At 37.3% G+C, this 18,781-nt stretch overlaps 1 protein-coding gene across 5 annotated transcripts in view; it reads right to left on the bottom strand.

The window, feature by feature from the left end:
* The window catches only part of NRG1 (neuregulin 1), a 149,733-nt gene that overhangs the window by 13,065 nt on the left and 117,887 nt on the right, over positions 1-18,781 (bottom strand). For 3 of the 5 annotated variants that reach the window (XM_029935804.1, XM_029935799.1, XM_029935781.1), the window contains 2 exons: positions 6,664-6,722; positions 301-324 (listed from right to left, as the gene is read on the bottom strand). In XM_029935804.1, the coding sequence (XP_029791664.1) occupies positions 301-324; positions 6,664-6,722 (83 nt within the window). Of the gene's footprint in view, positions 1-300; positions 325-6,663; positions 6,723-7,334; positions 7,403-18,781 lie in introns of those variants that run through there. The other 2 variants (XM_029935812.1, XM_029935789.1) reach the window with 2 other exon arrangements.

The following is an 18,781-nucleotide window of genomic DNA, read 5'->3' as shown; positions in this document are numbered from 1 at the left end:
AAATAACAGCGTGGCCAGATCCAGAGCGTCAAGGAATGTGGGATATACGTGAATTTGCAGCAGGTGAGGTGATTTTAAACTCTAAGTGAAGTTGGGGAATCTAAAAACTGCTGCATTCAGTGACATTTCGGTAAACTAATCATAGATCAGAAGCAGAAAAATCATTGTTATAGCTGTATGATCCCTTCTGAAGGAAAAGGAAATTAGTTAGGAACTGAAAGGTAAGAGTAGGAAGGGAAAAGATTTCAGCTCATAGGTTCTAAATTCTGCAGGCTAAAAGGAATGATGATTGGTCCATACCCATAAATTCAATCCCAAGATGCTCTGCCAATGCAGAAAGTTGACAAAAAAAAGAAAGAAAGGGAAAAAAGTTTCAGAAAAGAGCAATACACTGCACTCCAAAACACATTACACACGATTATTACGGCTCTCTGTGCGTGCACGTGGAACAGGACAAATGGTGGATGGTTAACACAGCAGTGCTCAGGTACGCCTCCGTGCGTCCACATAGGGAACTTCTCTTGTTAAAGAGGTGTGCAAATACCAGCACACCGTGTCTTTATTAACCCTTAAAAGACCTTACTGAGGGAGAAGTTGTCTTCATTTGGGAATAGAAATATTGTATTTATGATCATACAAAAAGGCATTATTATTTCATTCCTTTCTTTAAAAGGCAGAAGCGAAGTTCCAGGGAGGTTAAGTTTTTTTTAATTTTTTAATTTTTTTTTTTATTTTACTCAAAGGCACATGGTTGGCAGAGCCAGGAGTAGAAGCCAAGAGGACAGCACTTAGGTCTGAAAATTCTATCTGGCTGAATTTACATTTTTCGTATGTGATGCTCTAATGTTTCCTGTTGTTTTGGTTATTAGAAGAAAAAAAAACCCCATATCCCCTTCTCTGCTCCTAACCTTCCCCGCTCCCCACCACTGACATGTTCCATTCACAGAAAGCAATAAATGCTCTGCCCAAAAAGCCTGAGAGGGAATTGGGGAACAGAGCTTGCTTCCGGTTTTCCAAAGAACTCCTGGGTGGCACAGGACCACTCTCGATACGTCGCTTTTTCAAATTGTAAAAAGAAAAGGGGGTTGTGTGGGGGAAAGATCCATTCCTGGGGCCCTTAGTTCAATGGATTACTTCCTCAAGTAACAGAGAGCCAATCAGATGATCACTCCACGGGGCTGAGCTCCGACGCCCAGACGAGAGCCCAGGGCTCTGGGAGGGAACTCCAAGGTGCGAGCTCACAGCCCACGGTCCTGCAGGCGTGAGCTTGGAGGCTCTGGGACAAAAAGGATGTGCAGAACCTGCACAGGCTCAAGCAAGGAAATGTGAAAATTAAAACAAAAAACTTCCAGAAATGGCACTTTCCAGGCTCAAAGCAAAAATTGTTAATCCAATTGCATCTGCTGGGGCGCTTTAGGATTCCTTATTTGTTGTAGATGGTGGAGAGGCATGTGGGAAGGAAGGGCAGAAGGAAAAGAGATGCAGAGATCTCCATTTCTTCCCTTGATCACTTAGAAGACACCACGGTGGTCCAAGAAACAGGACAAGGAATCTATCTCTTAAGTTTGAAGACATGTGCTTGAGGGGTACCTCTGTCACAAAAACATCAGTCTGGGCATGCACAAGGTGCCTCAAGCAGAGAGGAGAAGATAAGAAGTGTGCTGGAGTCCTCTTGTTTTCAGGTCCTGTCTCTGCCGTTTGCCTGTTCAGACTTTGGACCAGTTAATTTCTCGTTGGCAAAATACTTAGGATACTAACACATGCACCACAGGGAGAACCCTGTGGAACAAAGGAGCCATGAAATCTGTCGGCCAACAGCAAAAGGGTTTAAAATAGCTTGGGGAGTGGACGTATCTGAAGATTGACCTTGGGCTCCTTATTACATGTAGATTTACTTTTACCTAATTCATGGCCAGGAAAACTCTGAAAGCTGCTGGGATATACCCAAGAATTTAGACTTTAACAACTTTCTACCTTTTGAGGAAATGAAGCTTCCAGATTAAAAACTAAATCAGAGCGTACACGGAGTGACAGTAATAACAAGAGGTAGTGTATATAACAGTTCAATCTGGCTTGGGTCCAGGCTACTCTGGGAACTAGCTTAAATTTTTTATAAATTAAAAGCCACAGGATTCAGGATTAATTTGGTTGCACAACGTCCACAGCAAAAGTTAGCAGTTTATTCAAATCCAAATGAACTTCTCTGGTCTCTGTGCAACACTCAGTTTGGCAAAATGATATTTTCCCCTCATTGGCTTCCTTTGTATAATCTTTGGATCATCAAGGACAAGAATTCATTTTCCAAGGAAGCGATAATAAATTTCTTTACACATTTCCTTGAAGACGTGGCTCTGTTATTCTCCCTAGAACCCCTTCCAGTTTATGCCTTTTCCTCCTACCAGTCAGTAATAATTTAAGGGTTAAAGCCGAGATATCTACAGAAACTCTTTCCAGAGAATCATTTTTCCATGCCTACATGAACACTGCTAATGATCTATATTAGTCGCGTAGAAAGCTTGGTTAAGTCTTCAATAAAATTAGTAGCATGCCCATGCATACGTATTACTGCATTTACAGTTTTATAGGTAAGTCTGTGAGCCTAACTATAATTTCATTTCATGGGAAGTCATTCATATCAGGCAGCTCCAATTTCAAATAATTCAAAGGGAAATTGGTACTTAAAATTGGAATCTCTTCTGGCCATAAGCCCTAACAAGGAAACAAGCAGAGGAAACATGCATCATTCTCGACCTGGAGCAAATACTGCTCTAATTTATTTGTACTATTGGTGGCTACGTTTCTTCCATTGTGAAAAAAAGCAGAATACACAAACACTTTTCATATGATGAAGAAGTTATCACTTTCTATCTGTTCTAGTTAATCTCTTGTTGGTTTAGGCTCATTACGTCGTATCCTACACTTCCTATTGAACTTCTGTCTAGCCTACATTTTTCAAATTAAATTAATAATTCAAAATCACAAAGGTTGCTGTGAACAACTTAGATTCCTTTCCTACATGTGATTTCCTGCTGTGCAGTAAGCAATACAAAAATTAATTTAAAACCTAAGAGTCTTCAGAAACTGTTAAATATTGACTCACTAATCCTTTGCTTTAGGATTTTATAATTGTTTGAGGAGAACTGATTAACCTGTAGGTTAATTTAAATTTTCAGTGGCATCAGAGAAAAGAACAGTTAAACAACTTTCTTTTACCAAAATTATCCATACATGCATTTATGGTCTCTGATGAAATCTGAAGACATTCAAGATTTTGTTCTTTAATACTTTGGGCCTCTTTAGGCAAATAATATCAAAGATGTATGTATAGTCCTGACTTTCTGCACCTCTGAGATTTCTACAGGAGTTTGTCAATGCCATTGCTAAATGGGACATATTTAGTGTCTGATTTCTAATTTTTGACTTACCTTTACAAATGCAGATACTTTTTATTTTCACATATACACATCCATACTGCCATTGAGCCCTCTGGAATGTAACAGGAGGCTGTCTCTGCACTCCCATATTTCCATGTGCACGTGAGCACTTTCACCAACACACACACAAGAAAGTCTCACTAACATTCAGTTAGAATTTATGATAATTTATGTCACAGATTGTGCCTTTATTCTATTGTCAGCGAGATACACACGTTGGATAGATAAATTAGTAATTTCAATGGTTGTTAAAGCATTTAGAAATCAACACAAGAAATTTTTGCACTAGTAACTTATGATTCAAAATTACATTTAAGGAGATCTATTGGGTTTACTCATTCCCAGGATATTCCTAAAAGTTCTAAAATTGTACTCTTTATAAATATTCTATAATTTGAGCTATCCTGCAATACCTTCCTATTATATATTAGTTTATATATGATATACTTGCTGCACACTGCCTCTGGCTATTGAAGCCGCACTTTTTTTTTTTATCAGCCAGGAAGTCTATAAATCAATTATGAATTGCCTGTATATGCAACCCCCACAATGATGAATACAATCCTTGAAAGCAGGAATTCTGTGTCAAGCTGGGTCAAATTTGAAGCTGACTCACCTTGACAATATTTTCCTAGAAAGTAAATATGTTTTACTTCAAGGCAAATGGCTGCCTTCAAGAAAGCCATATAAAATATACATTTGTTCTTTTCTTTCATACTTTAAATCCATTTTTTATAAATCAATAAATGCCCCATAGGATACTCTAACCAGAAAAACCGCATCAAATCCTAATCATGTAAGTTATGTGTTAATAAGCATTTTAAAAACTGTACATTCTTTTAGAATGTCAGTCTTCTATTGAAAATGTGGTTTACTAAGTTGAAAAAATGATTCTCTTTGAACCTGGGGAATATCTTTTGTTTTAAGATTTATGTTATGTGTTTTAGACTTCATGAACACAAACAATTAAATTTTAATCAGTACCACTGCGGTAACATTTTTGATCCTTTGTGCAGCCCACATTGATACCTGAACATAAAGTTCATAAAGCAGCAAATTTATTTTCCTGCCTTCTATATGAGAGTTTGCAGAAATGAAAATTGAGAGTTTAAGATATAGAGGTTAGAATATTAACTCTGGGCAAGACAGCTTTGGAAAGCGGTTTCTGAATGGGAAGCTACTGCTTTTCCGGATCTGAGGCAGCCCCTCTGCGCAGACTTCGTTCATAACTGCACTTCCTACCAATCTCTGTTACATCGGGGTAACTGTGAATGCTGCTATCTTGCAAGTCTTCCCAAAGTGTGATCGAAAGCTTACGAAAGAATTTATTTAAGGAATCACACTCTGATTAAATTCATAGTGGCTATTTTTAAATGATATCCCCTGAAAAAGAAAATGGTCTAGAATAGAAGTTGAAAACATCTTCTCTGCCTACAACTGTCAGATCTAACTGCTTCATTATTTGGGGGAAATAGCTTCCTTTTAAAAATGCTTTATTCTATTATAGTGCCCTAACATTGCCTTCAGAGCACAATGAAACTCTATGTGACACCAAAAATTTAAGTGTAATACACATGTTCAGAATTTTCATTCAGTTCTATAATATGTTATTGTATTTATACAGTCCTATGATTTGTTAAATCTATGTTATTTGAATACAAACTGATTCCTAAAAGGAATGGCTTTAAAATATTCAGTAAAATTCTACTATTCCTCTTCTATTTTATTTCCATCTTATGTATCTTTAAAAAGATTAATAACAGAATATTTGATATGTAGCCTGTGCAAATCTACCATAAGCACCACCTCACTAAATAAATGATTGACTATTATGGGTCTGGTCTCCCCTTAATGCATGTGAAATTAATTTTTCCATGATATTTATCCTTCCACAACTGTTAACAGGAGGAACAGGATCTCATTCCTTCATGCATACAAGTAAGGGTAAATTTCTGATTCTTTTAGGGCCCCCACACAACTGGCTCGTATCACTGTTTCTCGTGTTATGTCAATTTACACTAATCAGCTATGTGAAGTATTTTTCAGGGTGAGCAGCTGACAATCCTAATTAGGGATTGATAACTCCAGCCCACTGCCTGCTTTTGTGAATAAAGTTTTAATAGCACACGGCCATGCCCGTTAGGTTATGCATTGGCCATGGCTGCTCTGTGCAGAGCTGGTGGTTATGCAGGTGTTAGTTATGACCTGCAAACCCGGAAATATTTACTATCTGATCTTTCACAGAAAAAAAAATTGTCACCCTTTCATCTCAATGGATAACTATATGGAATCCATTTAAAATACAATGCTTTGAAAGCTCCAGAATTAAAAAGCAACAGCCCAGTTCACAACAGAAGGACAAATTACATGATTTAGTTACCCATGCAATTTATGTACATGTGACTTGGGTCTTTTAGGGATGACGTTCAAAACAAAGCCATAAAAATCCATCAAAATGTCCAGCTCTGCATTTAAAATATGTATCTGGATGTAAACTATCACATTTAAAGTAAATACCATATATTTTAAGACCCTTATTTATCCCTACAATTGTCAGTGAAACTGGCATAAAGAAGTGCAAATATAAATAAATGGTTGTTTAATCCTGAGTCACCTGCTTCCTAAGCAACATAAAGAGAAGCCAGGATATCTCATTTGCTGTGAAATGTTTTGTAATTTTCCTACTCAGTGCTCTTTTTATACCTAAATGCAAACTGTTAATGAAGAAAAACATCTGAACTCTTTTTAGCATGTTTATTTGTTATAAATAACACATTCTGAGCCAAAATTAACTTACCATCATTTCAAGTGCATACTGATTACAACTTAGCAACATCCTTCGCAGGACGTTGCCATTTTATAAAGAAGATGGACTGTTTAGTGGAATGATTTTATTTTATCAATAAGAGTGAGACTTGTAAATGCCTTTATTGTAATTGCACTGTGGGATATTGACTCTCATTTTGTATCACATTATTCAGTATCCATTTCAGAAGCATCCGGAGCCTTACACACCTATTAGTATCTCAGAGCCCACTAGTCACGAACAGAGGAAGTAATACAATCGCTTGTGTTAATGTTCTCATGCGACAGGCAGAGGCAGTCAATGTTAGACCTGGTAAAACACATGTATGTCTAGGTGAGATCTGAGGGGGGATGCAGCAACAAGAAAGCGGCACCGACTGAGCATGCTTCTACTCAGGCAGAGACAGAAAGGGAGTGGACGTACTGTAGAAGCTGGCCATTACGTAGTTTTGGCAGCGATCACCAGTAAACTCATTTGGGCACCTGAGAGAAGAAACAAAAAACAATGGTAGAAAAAACAGAGAAAAAGAGAAGAGGTGAATATATGCTAGAAAGAAGCTCCTTCAGTGTCATTTGACTGAACTTGGTGAGTTCACCCTCAGGAACTGAGCCTTTGTCCTAATCATGGTTTTTAGACTCCGGCATTTCCCCCCGAAGGCTTCCAAGTCTGGACAAAATGGGGTCCTAGGGTTTGTAGGACAGATAGAAAGATGGCAGTATCCGAAGTGACGGCTCTCTTTCAAAGGGACGTGCTTAAAATCGCATTTGATCTTTTTGTTACCTCCGTTTTCCATTGGAGCGCTCTGGTCAAAAGTGCCAAAAGGCAACGGTTTTTGGTTGGCCGGCCTGGCTGCCACGGTCGCCAGCATCACTGGCCATCCGGACCGGTCACTGTAATTTACATCTACGATCGTGGGGGCCCAAGATAAGAGACAGTGAAAACCAACTCACAGTGAAGGAGTTTATGCCCTGAGTGGTTAAACCATCGTTAGGACAAAAGGAAATCAGTTACAACTGAACTGTAAAAGCACCAAGCGGTAGTAATTGTTGCTGTAGTTTGGGGGAGAAAGCAAATTTCAGATTATTTTAACATACTTTCTTGGTTTTGGACTTTCATGGGCACATTCTCAGTACATCTTGCTCCAGTGAATCCAGGTTGGCACCTAGAGGGCAAAAATGTGATAAGCAATAGAACGCTACAGACACTGAATTTTCAGACTGGCAATTTTCCTCCTACGGAATATGGAGATTCCTACAATGACCTGGAGGCTGAACAACATAAAGAAAAGGAAAAGAACACATTTAGAAAACCATGTTACATGGAAACTGTGGGGTATATCTTTTTGTTGTTGTTTGCTTCGGTCTTCATAAGAACACTTAACTGAAATTTAACTCCCAGGGAGGTGGAAAAGTTAAACAGGGCTGGCAATGCCTGGGGAGCTAAGCCATGTTCCCTTTGGCATTTCCTTATCTGCCACTGAGCAAGGGCTCCTATCTTGTTAAAGCACTAGTTTTGCTAAGACTTGCTTGGTTCCATCCATCATCTTTTCTTATTTAAATAATCCTGAGCATTCTGTTCATAGACACTCAACTTTCATAGGTACTTTTACGTTGTAAGTTCAATCATCAAACTACAATAGAAGTCAAGTGTTTACACACCCTAGTGATTACTGACAAGAAAAACTATATTCTCTATTTTTTTTTAAAGGTATGACAACTTAGGTCTCCTTTTTAATACTGAAAGAAAGAAGCAGACATCTATTAGCACAAACTTCAGTTCATCCAGTGATCCCCAATCAAACACAAATACATTTTTAAAACTTAAAGGGTGTTTCTACGCTAGTACTTAATAAGGGTCATTTCGCAGTTGAGCTCAAACTATTTTTAAACTGTATCACATTATCATTTTATGCACATACATCCACCTATCCAAATTCTAGAATCTTGATATAATATTGTTTGTAAGGTCAGCAATGGGGATGTGCCTAAATATGGAAGTCCTTTCTAATTGCTCTTTCTGTTGCTATTATACCAGTAATGAGAGCATTTCATATTGGATCCGTTTTACCCAGTAACATGCTCTAGTCAATAGGGCCATCTAAAGATTCTAGGAAGCAAACAAACTTGGAGATGCTCAACACCCACAGTCATGATTACTATCCATAGTTCATCTATACCATAACCATCACGCAAAACCCCTAATATAATGTAGTTGTGACAGCACCTACCTCATGATTTACACCCGACCAGCCCTTTCTTCTCCATAGTAAATAAGAATAAATATTATCTTTCTGGCATCAAAGAAATGTGACTACAACCATCCATTTTTACAAATATAAGGATATTTTTATCATTCCCCTTAAAACCAAATTCAATCCCCAAAAACTGTTATCCAGTGATTTAGTATATCTAATCTCCTAGTTCATGAAGAATGGCCTACAAGATAAAATACTAACAGTTCTGGATTTTTAGTACCATGAGTTCTTGTGTGAACTTAAATATAAATATGATCATCGGTATTATTAATAATCTTAACAATGAATACCTTATATTTATATAGCCCTTTTAACTCTTCAAAACACTTACATATATACTGTGCGTATATATACACAAACACAAATTCAATTATATATATAATTACACGTACATAATTATATATATATATATATATAATTGAACTTGTTTTTTCGTTAGAATATTTTTGCAGCAGTGAATAGAGGAAGATCTATCTAGAGAAATACAGATATAAGAATGATAGCTGTGAAGTTGGGTAATTTTTCATAAAGGTGTCACATTCATCAATAAGAATGTCTTCACAGATATACAAGGAAAATACCTGGAAGCCTATTTTCTATCTAATGTATTTAACATAATCATAATATAACTTTCTGATATATATAAAATTTTTGTTTGTGTATTTGTTTCTGAACCAGGACTAAAATCCACATGGACATACCCTATGATTGAGCAGGTAATCCAGAGTTAAGGATATATTCTACAATGACCATTTTGTCTTACATGTCTGCATTCTTGATATAAATTAGAATTCTCTTATTGATCACACAGTAATCCACTTGTTTAATACAATGAACATGGTATAAGACATGTGAACATTGTGTGTGTGTGTGTGTGTGTGTGTGTGTATGGGGGTGGGGGGGCGGGTAGAGGTACAGAAGGGAAAGAACCATTTGAGGTAAGAAGAGCACTGATTTAAGTAAGGATCTAAAATTAACACAGAGTTGAAGAATCATGAGTCCCTGAAGAAAACGAGTGCATTTATTAGAAAATGGTCACTTATGCATCTTGGATGCCAGTTTGGGGCTGAGAAGGCACAGGGCAATGAGGTGACGCAGATCAAAAATCTGATCCAATCAATCTTCTAGTTAGTATGAACTTCTAAGATGACGCTTCCTAGGGAATTGGCCCTAAGGCCTGGTGGTTTATCTCTATCATAAAATGACATAGATATAATGGGACAGTAACACTAGATCTTGCTCACAGTATGCTAATCTTTTTTTGGAACTATCAGCTATCTCTGAACCCGGTGCTTATGCTAATGTTTATCCTCACTCAGATAAATTTTCTTAGGGTAAAACATCGTTATTCAAAGTGAGATTCATGGACCAACAGCACCAATATCTCCTGGGATCTTGTTAGAAATGCAGAATTCCAGTCCCCCAGTTCAAAATTGCTAACTAAGAATCTGCATTTTAACAAGATCTCCAAGAGATCTGCATGTACATTACAGTTCAAGATGTCAGGGACCCTGACCTTGGAAGATGGAGAGTAAGCCCCTCTATCCCAGTACCACAGTATCTTACTGCTTGGATGTGAGCAGCCCATATGACCTCATGGGGCCACAGTGTTCCTCAGTGATAAGATGAAGGGATTTAACTAAGTGATTATCAAAGGTTCCTTTCACCACAAAGGTTCTGGGAACCAATGCTCACCCTAACACATGGAATCACTGTGGGAACTTTGACAGTGTTACCAGTCACGGAGGAGGACTCATTTTTGATACAATGGATTTTTTTAAGACAATGGCAGAGGTAAAACAAATTGCAAATATGTATTCCTAAGAATTTTGAGGGTTCAGCACAACTGTTCTTATGTAACTTTTGTGGACATCTAGAGTTGTTGCTTAATCAAATGGAAGGAAGCGAAAACAGTTTTTGCCTCCGCAAGCGGCAGACTGCATTGACTGTGGAGAGAAAGCATATGCAAGTGGTACTCATCTGATCTATAAGCTCTGATTCAATTCTATGGAATTACTTCTAAAAGAATAGGGAGCCTGTCTGGCTTCTGACATGTTTCTAAATCAGTATTTACATGAAGCATCCAATCTATCACTTTCTTTGGAGATAAGGGTATGGTAAATTTAATCTGATTTTGAACAATATGCTTTGGCACGAGTCTGGGCAAATTCCAAGAATTTTGTTTCTTAGGACAATCTGTCTGAATGATAATCAAGCCTCTATTGTAGCTTCTATATATATTGTTTTAGTATTTGCTCTTAGCACGATAAATAATCTTGGTTTTACATTTGTTCTTAATGAGATGAAAATTCACAGGTCATTTTGTCCCAACTTAGGCATCAATCACCTCTTCCAGCTGACCCTTCCCTGACCTCCACCTCTCCGTCTCCCATTTCCCTGCCCTGGCTGAGGAGTATTTCTTTGGCTCTCACACTGCACCCTGTCCTGATTTTTTTTTCACTGCCCTGACCTGTCTGGATTGGAATTCTCTTTGGTGAGGATAGTGACCATATTTTGATCGTTCTGTTATCTTCAAAAAAATTTTTTTAAACATGAATTCATTTTTGAGAGACAGAGAGAAACAAAGCATGATCAGTGGAGGGGCAGAGAGAGAGGGAGACACAGAATCTGAAGTAGGCTCCAGGCTCTGAGCTAGCTGTCAGCACAGAGCCCAAAGCAGGGCTTGAACTCACTAACTTCCAGATGATCACCTGAGCTGAAGTCACAAGCTTAACCGACTGAGCGACCCAGGCACCCCACTGTATCTCTAATTTTAACACAGTGCCTGCTTTGTAAAAAGTTTTCATAAAATGCTTGCTAAACGGAGTCCACGATAGTATTGGACAGCAGCATCCAATAAAGAACTGTCAAAGAGACTTTCATATAATCAGTTGATTTGCCAAGTACAGGTCAATATTAAACTTCTTTTATTTGTATAGTTTATGACAGACTCTCCTCTGCAGACTCCTAAATAATTTCTTTTTAATAGCAGCTCCCAATGCCACCCTCATGGGCTCGCTTCCCTGAATAGAAACCTATAACATTGTGTTTGGAGTTTGGAAAGGGCTCTATAACTCTTCAATAATAAGTTATGATCTCAAATTTAAATGCTGTTGCTAAAATATCCGTTTACTTGGATTCAATAAAGTATCTAGTGAAAGACTTGCCCACAGCATTGGTAATAACTTTAGCACTTTTTTAGTGATAACCTTAGTGCTTGGTGCCTATCCTGATATGCTATGTAATCAACAATACATTAATGTATTTGGACAATCAATTTAGTGCTTGGTATGGTTTTTGTATTCTAATTGAATAATATTTCCCTTTTTTTTGGTGGAACACTAGACATATTCAAAGATATTACATACCCCCAAGAAACTTCTGGTTATTTAGCATTTGCTACTTTAATAAACTATTATAAACGTTTTCACAGTTTTACAAGTTTATGGTCAAATTTTAAACCATCCTTAGATACTCCTTATTACTTGGTTTCATTAATTTTCATCAAGCCCTCCTTAATCAGTCAGGAAAAGGGAAACAAAGTCTATACCTGATATTTCCTCACTCCTAGTCATCACCCCACAATGAGATATTTGGATAATTTTAAAATACCTTGGCTCAAAAAAGAGTCCCTGTTGTCTTTTTGCTCTACCCCAATACTAGTTGTCGTATTTCCTTCATATTGTATAACACGTAAAATAATTTCTTTGGTGTTTAATATTTATAAATATCAAGTAATGGAAATGCCAACAAATAACATCTTGATTATCAGTGAGCTTAAGTGTTACATATTAAGACCTTTGGCTATCATTGCATGTAGGCTAGGGTTGGCGGTGTATACACTAGTTCAAATAGTGCTTGTCTGTTTTTCTATAGTATCACATTTCAAGTGCTGACTTTTCTCACCCTTTCCTCTGCTCAGCATTCTGGCTAGAACTCATCCACTCACTGCCTGAGTATCTGTGTTGTGGATTAGTCTTTCCCAAATGTGTTGTTACCGTTAGCCTGTATTTTCCCAAGATGAACCTCATTCTGTTATCTACCTTTGAGAGACATTTCTTGAGATTTGTATATGCTTTTCTAATTTGCGTTTCACCCCTCTTTATGGCATCATCTGCAAAAGATATTTATTTTCTCAAGGGAATGCCTTCTTCAATGTCATTAAAGAAGATATTAAATATAAAATGTTTCAACAACATTTCCTTTAGAGCCACCCCATAAATACCTCTCTATTACTGTTCAGCTAGTCTGTATGACCCCTTTTCCTTTTTTTTTTTTTTTATAATCTGGGGACTTGTTGTTCTCAATCCAGGCGATAACAGGATACATGTAGTGGCCACAGTGGATGCACGGGTAAATCAGAAAAAAAAAAAAACCCAAAACAAAATTGAAGCGGTCAGGCTCTCCAGTGATGTTTTTCAGTGTCCAAGACAAACAAGGCCAGAAAGGAGGGTGGTGGTGTTTATGAATTAACTCATCCCTGTTTGAACCCTGGTACCCTTCCCAAAGCTCTGTTTGCACAGCTTGTTCTGAAATTCTCATCTGTAGACTAAAACTCTCGCCACTGTTTACTCTACATGATGTATCTTTGGAGGTTTGGGGTCAGACAATTTAATTGGATATGGGATCAATCTACATCCCGTACATCTCCGTGTCGCTGTCACACGATGGCATAGTGAGTGCTACTTTGTGGTTTGGCCTTCCTCTCTGGAGAATGTACTCCCCTGTCTCATGACAGAGCTTGGGGATTCAGAGCATTACAGTTCTATCTACATTGCGAGACTCACTGTATGACGAAACAGGTAAATATCCAGTTTTTACTTCAATAATTCAATATAAATATTTCAAAATTGTGTTTTAAGTAGATTGCTGCATATTTTTCTTCCCAGAGTCTCTGCCTCTGGCCAATTGGGTCCCCCATTATACATTCTGTTAGCTCCCTATACATCTGTCACAGCACTTGTAATTAAATTAATTGAAATATGTTTGCTACTCTCGATAGCCTAATAGACTAATAGCCTAAGAGACTCTATGCAGAAACCAGCATAGTTTTGTTGGGTCCTTCATACTGGGCATGAGCTTCATAGAAGGACATGAATGCATACAAGTGGCTGCCTCACTGATTTTAGGAGAAAAAAGGAAGCAAACTATTAAGAAGACACCCGAGTTTAGGCAACACTACACCTAAACTGTTTTCTTTAGGACAAAAGGACTTCCTTCAATCTATCTTAGAGAGTGAAAGTCAAAGTGAGTAAATAAATACCTAGTAAGCACGTGGCAGGATTATCAGTGTATGACAGACATAGAAGAAATAGAAGACACGGTCATGTGAAGAGCTGATCACAGATCTAAGCCACAAGAGTTGCACTCACTCTCTCTTAAAGGCTTTTTCCATCTGTTAAATGTGTCATCTTTTAAGAAGAGAAGTGCTACAGGCAAGTGTCACACCAATTCTGAAGAATGAACTCTTCCAGGGCTGGACTAAGAGGACAGTCAGCATTCTGTTCTTATGAACCAGAGGTTCTGACCCAATAGATATTTGTTTTTGTCTATTCCAGATTTCTCCCTCTACAGCCATGATGATGAAGCCACAGGACACAACCATGAAGTTGAACCATCATTCCCTTATTTAATTATGTTAACCCAGCTACTCAAGTGTTAGAAGTATAATCATCATCATTTTCATGCCAGGATTTTATAAAACTCTAACCTTAGCTAATGTCTCTGACTTTCTCTCCCAATCTTACCTCATTCCCAAACTTCTCTAGTCTGTGTGGAAGTCGTCTTCCCTAAGTATCTATGTTTTCTGTTATCACTCTCCTGCTCCAGACATCACTAATACTCTCTGTTATGTATCACAATGCCCAAAGTCATCTGCCTGGCCTTCCGAGCTCTTGTACTGGCCCTCACTGGTCTGCTTTTCTTCCCAGAATGGAGCTGCTGGGCTAGATATTCATGTCAGTGTGTCTCACAGACTATTACTGCAGCCTTAGTGCCTGCCTGGTAATGGAAAAGACTCCATAAATGATGGCAATGTTTATAAAGCCTTCTCCAAGTTATTCCAGTCTTTTCTTTTCCTTCTTTCGATATTCATTAACATGATAATCAGCATTGCACCGTTTGGGATATATTCACTCTAACTGATTTACTATTTTAGTGACTCCATTTTCCTAAACAGACTAAGTTTCCAGGGACCAGAGACCATGCCTTCCATTTTCTCTGTGTTTTCAAAAATGCCTGGTGTAGATATATAGAAAGCTATTCTATAAACAAATGTTCAATATTTCATTTTTGGGCTTAATTTATTATAACATATTTGTTGTGCCTGTATCTCCTACAGTTACATATTTGCATAGGCCCTTATAGATACTATGCAGTTTCATAAAAATGATACAAAATCATAAGTTCATGTTTGAAGGCAACTCACGTCTTCCCAAAGTTTTGTTTGTTTTCATTTTTGCTTATAAGGAAGACAACATTTATGGATATTAATTGATTTGTCAAATGCAAAGTTATAAAGCCAGCCAGTAGCCCCACCAAAACAAGTAAAACTGCCAATGTTAAATAAAAGGAAGAAATGGGATTTTTTAAAAACATCCTAGCCTGTAGTCTACTAAGACAGGTGTATATATTTTTCTAATGTCTACAGAGAAAATGTAATACTACTATTTACTTTTTATTATAAAGGGAAAAAGCCGTGCTTTCCCAGAGTTAGAAATACTTTAGCAGAAATGAATTCATTTAATTTCATGGACTCCCTGGAAAGAAATTTGGAGAACATATGAACTCTATATTACACAGAAAGACATCGTCCAGAGAATTGAAGTGAAAGGGTTCAAGACCGTTCACCAAAATTGGTGGTTAAGACTCTAATCCTCCCATGGGAAAGCCACATCTGTCCATGGGACAACATAATGGGTTTATAAATACAATCTGGTATAAAATCATTTTTAGATTTAAAAAAAATCACATCAATGTCTTCCAAAATAGTTCTTTCCTAAAACTATTCAGAAGAACTGATATATAAGAACTAGGGGAAAAGCAAAGAGGAAAATCTGGACATTATTGCAAATTGTTTCTTTGAACCATGTGATTACATAGGGCATCAGATGGTGAAAGATGGAGTGATTCTTTGCTTTCTTGTCTTTATGTGATCTGGAATAGTAACTATTTTTCTCCCAGGATAAATGTTAAATTACTATGGAGAGAAGAGCAATATAAAAGATGAGAGCCACTGCAGAAATTCCCACAGGGTCCTCAAGGGGATGTCCAAGTAACCAGCAAACCTCTCCTGAGAGAAGGGTTTAACTGTTACATGATTAATCCATTTGGAACACCTTGTTCAAAATGGAGACCCAAAAGAGATCTGCTATACAGTCTTCTACTTCAACTCCCAAGAAGATGACCACAGATTAGGTGACCAGAGAGACTACTTGGAAACGTCCACGCTTGTGGTGTTTCTGAGTCATGGGATAAAGTTGATTCTGAACGATGTGGCTCATGCTTCAGCAATGTTTTGCTTTACACAGATGGACCATATGGAAACTATGAACTGGCTTTACACACAGGACCATGATGAGCCAGTGAAGCTTTCTTAGGCTTTCTGTCTCTATTCAAGTGGCCTAGTGAACACTATACTATCAAAAGACATGGTGTATTATGTCTTCGTTTCAATTCTGAATAAGGCTTATTTTTTATGTTAAAGACATTTTTAATACAAGGATTAAAAAATACTTTCATTTAATAACAAAAGCCTGAAATATTTTGGATGTTAAATATCCAACTCTTCCCTCACGGTACTAGCTTGCTTTGATGCATCTGTAAAGATGTGGTCCAAAAAGGGGTAAACAGTTAACAAAATCATCAATGTCAAAGATCCTCTTTCCAAAAAGATCCAGTGATAAGCTTTTTAAGACTTTTCTGAAAGATTATAATTACCCCCCCAAAAAAAACCCTCAATAAAATTATGCTGCCAATTTGCCGAGAAGTGGAAGACAAGCATAATTCACTAGACAACCAGCCTCGGGCATAGAGAGTATTCATTCATGGCTTGCTGCTTTAATAATTATTAGAGGAATAACACACATTTCACTTCAAGATTAAAAAATATACGGTGAGGCTTTTTTTTTTTTTTCTTTTCTGGATTGGGCTTTACATTTAATGAAAAACTGGTGGGTGAAAAAAAATTACAGTTGTTGGCACAATACCAAAAGGGAACAAATGAACAGCACTTATGATGATTGCATGTTTTGGGAGGACGTGGGAGGGCTGCAGAATAGCTGAAATTAATATGTGGAAAATAAGTGCGCTGGTTCCTTGGAGGTATTCAGAAACTATCATGTGCACTCACTCAGCCTGTAAATCTCTGTAAAGGCTACTATGAAAAATGATCATGTTTCATTATTATAATTAAAACACAGTGGTCTCAGATGCTTTTCTTAAGAAGTAATTGTCTGAGACATAGATAATATGGGTATAGTTATTTAAAAAGAAGGAGAATTTAAGGAATTATAATTTCAGTGCTGTTTTTCAGGGAGATTTATTAAAACATAATTAGGTTGTTTGCACTTAGGATGGAATAACAAAGTTTCCCCCATATAACAAATGAAACTCCTATTTTATTGATTATAATTCTCAGTGCCTCTTTGTTTCTTTTGTGATCACAGAAAGCCTTGCAGGAAATTATAAAATTTGTGCATCCCAATTCAGTATGGTAACTATGGGGGGGGGTGTGCCATGTTTGTGTTTCACAGCAGGTCGGCAGAACCAAGGATTAAAACTGGCCAACTTTTATTCTTTGCTACTGGTATACAGGTGTGAATATACTGGTGATCAAAAAGTGAATCTCTAAGATTACTTTTAACACTATAAACACTGATAGTCATATGAAGCAATTTGGACCCAGATGAAATAATTTTCTACATATTCTTTCAATTTTACCTGGCTTAAATATTTTGAAAAGGATTTTTGACCCATTAGTTGGGTCTTGACTTATGGCTATTACCTATCTTTATGAAAGAGATGTTAGGCAATTGAGATCAGAGTCCCATTCTTGTCTTTTATTCTCTTTAAGAGACTATATTTACTTTTATAAGTTGTCTATCTTCACTGGTAAAATCAACTATACAATAACTACCCAACTCGTCTTCTTTTGGAACCACTCCTTCTTTTTTAAAAGGAGAACGTAAAAAAAAGAGCTTTGAGGGCAAGAGCACAGTTCTATTTGTCCACTTGAACTTAGCGCCCGAGGCCCCATGAAACCCCCTAAAGATAGCCCATGTCTAGAACAGTACAGGGAATAGCAAAACATTTCCCACAAAATGGCATTTCTGTTTGATGTTATAATTTTAAAATGTGCCTTTTAAGATGTACTTTGTTTCTTATAAAAAATAAAGGTTTTCTTAGGACTGACATCACATGAATATTTGTACACTATTTATATGACATAAAGGGGATATGACCTTCTTAATTAGTTTTTGTGCCTCGGTTTCATTTTGCTAATTGCTACTTCTATTAGTTCAGTTGTCTCTCTGACAAACTTGCTCTCCTTTGTCAACATGTAGGTCACAAGCTCATATGCTGCAACATGAGGTCATTTTTAGGCAAAATAAATATGCATCTTTGACCATTTCAATGGGACATTACACATTTTTTCCCACATGAAACTATTTGAGTCCATGTCCCACAGACAGCCTAATATCAAGAGTAGACTTGGGGCACCTGGTGACTCAGTCGGTTAAGCATTTGACTTAGGCTCAGGTCATAATCTCACCGTTGGTTGAGTTCGAGCCCTGCGTCAGGCTCTGTGCTGACAGCTCAGTACCTGGAGCCTGTTTCAGATCCTGTGTCTCCCTCTCTCTGCCCCTCCCTGACTTGTACTCTGTCTCTCTTTCTTTTTCAAAAATGAAATAAAAATATTAAAAAAAGAGTAGATTTAAAATGCATTGCACAATATACATGTGTTTTAAGGAGACCTACTAATTTTAACTAGAAAATTTAGATATTTAATGTGCTGCTAATATCATTGTTTCATTCTGCCTGTTGAGAAAGAATAACTGTCATTCTTCTTAATGGTGCATCAAATTCTTCAGGTCATTGGATGGAGCACCATTTTGTATTTATCCACAAACCAGGCAGCATGAAAGAACAGTCTGCCTTCTACACCCAGTGATGCTATGCACACTAAATACATTTCCAAACACATGTAATTTGTTTTCTTTTCCCATTAGTGAGATCAAGCTAAATTCCATTTTTTAAGTAGTTGGAAAACAGTAAGTTAAGGCCATG

This window comes from Suricata suricatta, chromosome 1 (assembly GCF_006229205.1).
Source record: "Suricata suricatta isolate VVHF042 chromosome 1, meerkat_22Aug2017_6uvM2_HiC, whole genome shotgun sequence".
Lineage (NCBI taxonomy): Eukaryota > Metazoa > Chordata > Mammalia > Carnivora > Herpestidae > Suricata > Suricata suricatta.
This window is presented reverse-complemented; position numbering and strand designations above follow the sequence as displayed.